We start from the raw sequence: 1,666 nt of genomic DNA, 5'->3' as shown, positions 1-1,666 counted from the left end.
AAAGGAGAGGGCCATGGGGGAAGCGTCGCCGCGTCACAAAGTCAGGCCCCACTCCCACCCCCGTACTTGGGAAAGCTCCCCCAACTCAGTCCCCAGCACTCGCCGGGGGATGGGTGGGAGACGCAGTGACCACAACGCTGCAGCCCGGACCCGGGGGGCTGAGCTTCCACCTGAGAGGATGAGACGCCCTGAACCAAATCCACAGATAATCGCTGGCCCACTTGTAGTAAGTGCTATGATTCGTTTATGCCTGGCGGGGACCTTAAGACGTTTCGTAAAGCTGGTCTGAGCATCTGCCAAGATCAGCTTTATTCAGACTGAGATTTTCGCCAAGCCTAAGAGCCTTCACCGGCGTGCCCACAATCTGCCAGCTCTGCGTGGGCATCTGGAAGTCGGGGCCTGGGGGCCCCCAGCCCCACCCCATGCCAGCTCCCTGAGCTCCCTGCAGTGCTGGCCCTGCTTGGAGAGGGTGGAGGTGGCCTTCTGAGGACGCAGTCATGCCATTACTGAGCACTTCCTCCGAAACTCAGAGCTCCTCGTGATTTCCAAAGAGAGCACGTGGCAGTGTTATTTGTAAAAATAATAAAATATCTGTAAAATATTACTTTATGTTAAGAAGTTGTACATATGACACTTTCAATGCTAAACACCTGGCGGCCGTTCAGGGTAGCTGTCGAGGGCCCTGCTGTGTTTCTGCCTGGAGGGGCCGCACTGCCGCGGGCCACGTTCCCAGGGCTCAGACACCCAAGGAGCTCACTGACCTCCTTGGTTATGCTGAATCCCAGCATTTTCTTTCTTAAAAGAACAGAAATCTACCTAGGCAACTACGTTGTGTTCAGGGCTTCTGGGTAGGGCACCTCACGGCCCGAGCCAATCTTGGAAGATGCTGAACTCGAAGCCCCAGGAGGTAGGAAACATATCCCGTCCTCCCACTGAGGCATCCCTTGCACCCTAGAAGGTGCTGGACGTGGCGGCTCGCTCATTAGCGCACGCTGGAAGCTGCTAATCACGGGGCCTTGGGCCAGGGGCAGGGGCAGCCCAGCCCAGGGCAGGGCAGTGAGGACAGGACCAGAGCAGCTGCCACAGGTTTCCCCTCCAGCCTCAGGACGTGATTTAACTTTCTTGTCCACTTGGCTTTTTCCAGCTTTATTCTGCTGCTCAGCTGGGCTTATCTTAGGGGCACACAGGCACTCGCTGCAGAGGCAAAGGACACACGAGGGCACCGCTGGTCCCCAGCTCTTGTTCTGCAGGTCGGGGGCAAGTGAGCTCACCAGCCACCAGCAGACACGGACTGACCTCGAGCCCAGAGCCTCACACAGAGGAGGTTTGACAACGATCAATGACACCCGAGAGCCAGGAGCCGGGGCTGAAATCCGCCCAGGGAGGGGCGTGGCTGGGCCGGGCTGGCCCCGTCCACTCTGATCTCTGCCCTGCGACTCAGCACTGCACAAGGATCCTGGGTCCCCCGGATGTTGCCGACTAACACTTACATGTTGATTAATCCGTGTGATCCGTTTGGGTGGATCAAATAACATGCAGGGACTGAAGAAACACCAAGGTTCTCCAGAAGAGCTTTATCTGCATCCAGTGCTCTGGTCACCACGATGTTTTCATACAGAATCAAGTCTAAAATCACCTGAGAAATGAGAAAATAATGTCACTTCCA

The 1,666-nt window shown here is 56.4% G+C and overlaps 1 protein-coding gene across 1 annotated transcript in view; it reads right to left on the bottom strand.

Annotated features, from left to right (window-relative positions):
- Positions 1 to 1,666, bottom strand: part of QSOX2 (quiescin Q6 sulfhydryl oxidase 2) — a gene marked incomplete at its 5' end in the record, with an annotated part of 40,741 nt that overhangs the window by 15,940 nt on the left and 23,135 nt on the right. Inside the window, one exon of the mRNA XM_012654722.1 lies at positions 1,491 to 1,636. Coding sequence (XP_012510176.1) covers positions 1,491 to 1,636 — 146 coding nt within the window. The remainder of the gene's footprint in view (positions 1 to 1,490; positions 1,637 to 1,666) is intronic.

The sequence above is a fragment of the Propithecus coquereli genome, unplaced genomic scaffold (assembly GCF_000956105.1).
Source record: "Propithecus coquereli isolate 6110/MARCELLA unplaced genomic scaffold, Pcoq_1.0 Scaffold449, whole genome shotgun sequence".
Lineage (NCBI taxonomy): Eukaryota > Metazoa > Chordata > Mammalia > Primates > Indriidae > Propithecus > Propithecus coquereli.
Note: the sequence above shows the minus strand (reverse complement) of the source record. Positions and strands in the feature narration are given on the sequence as shown.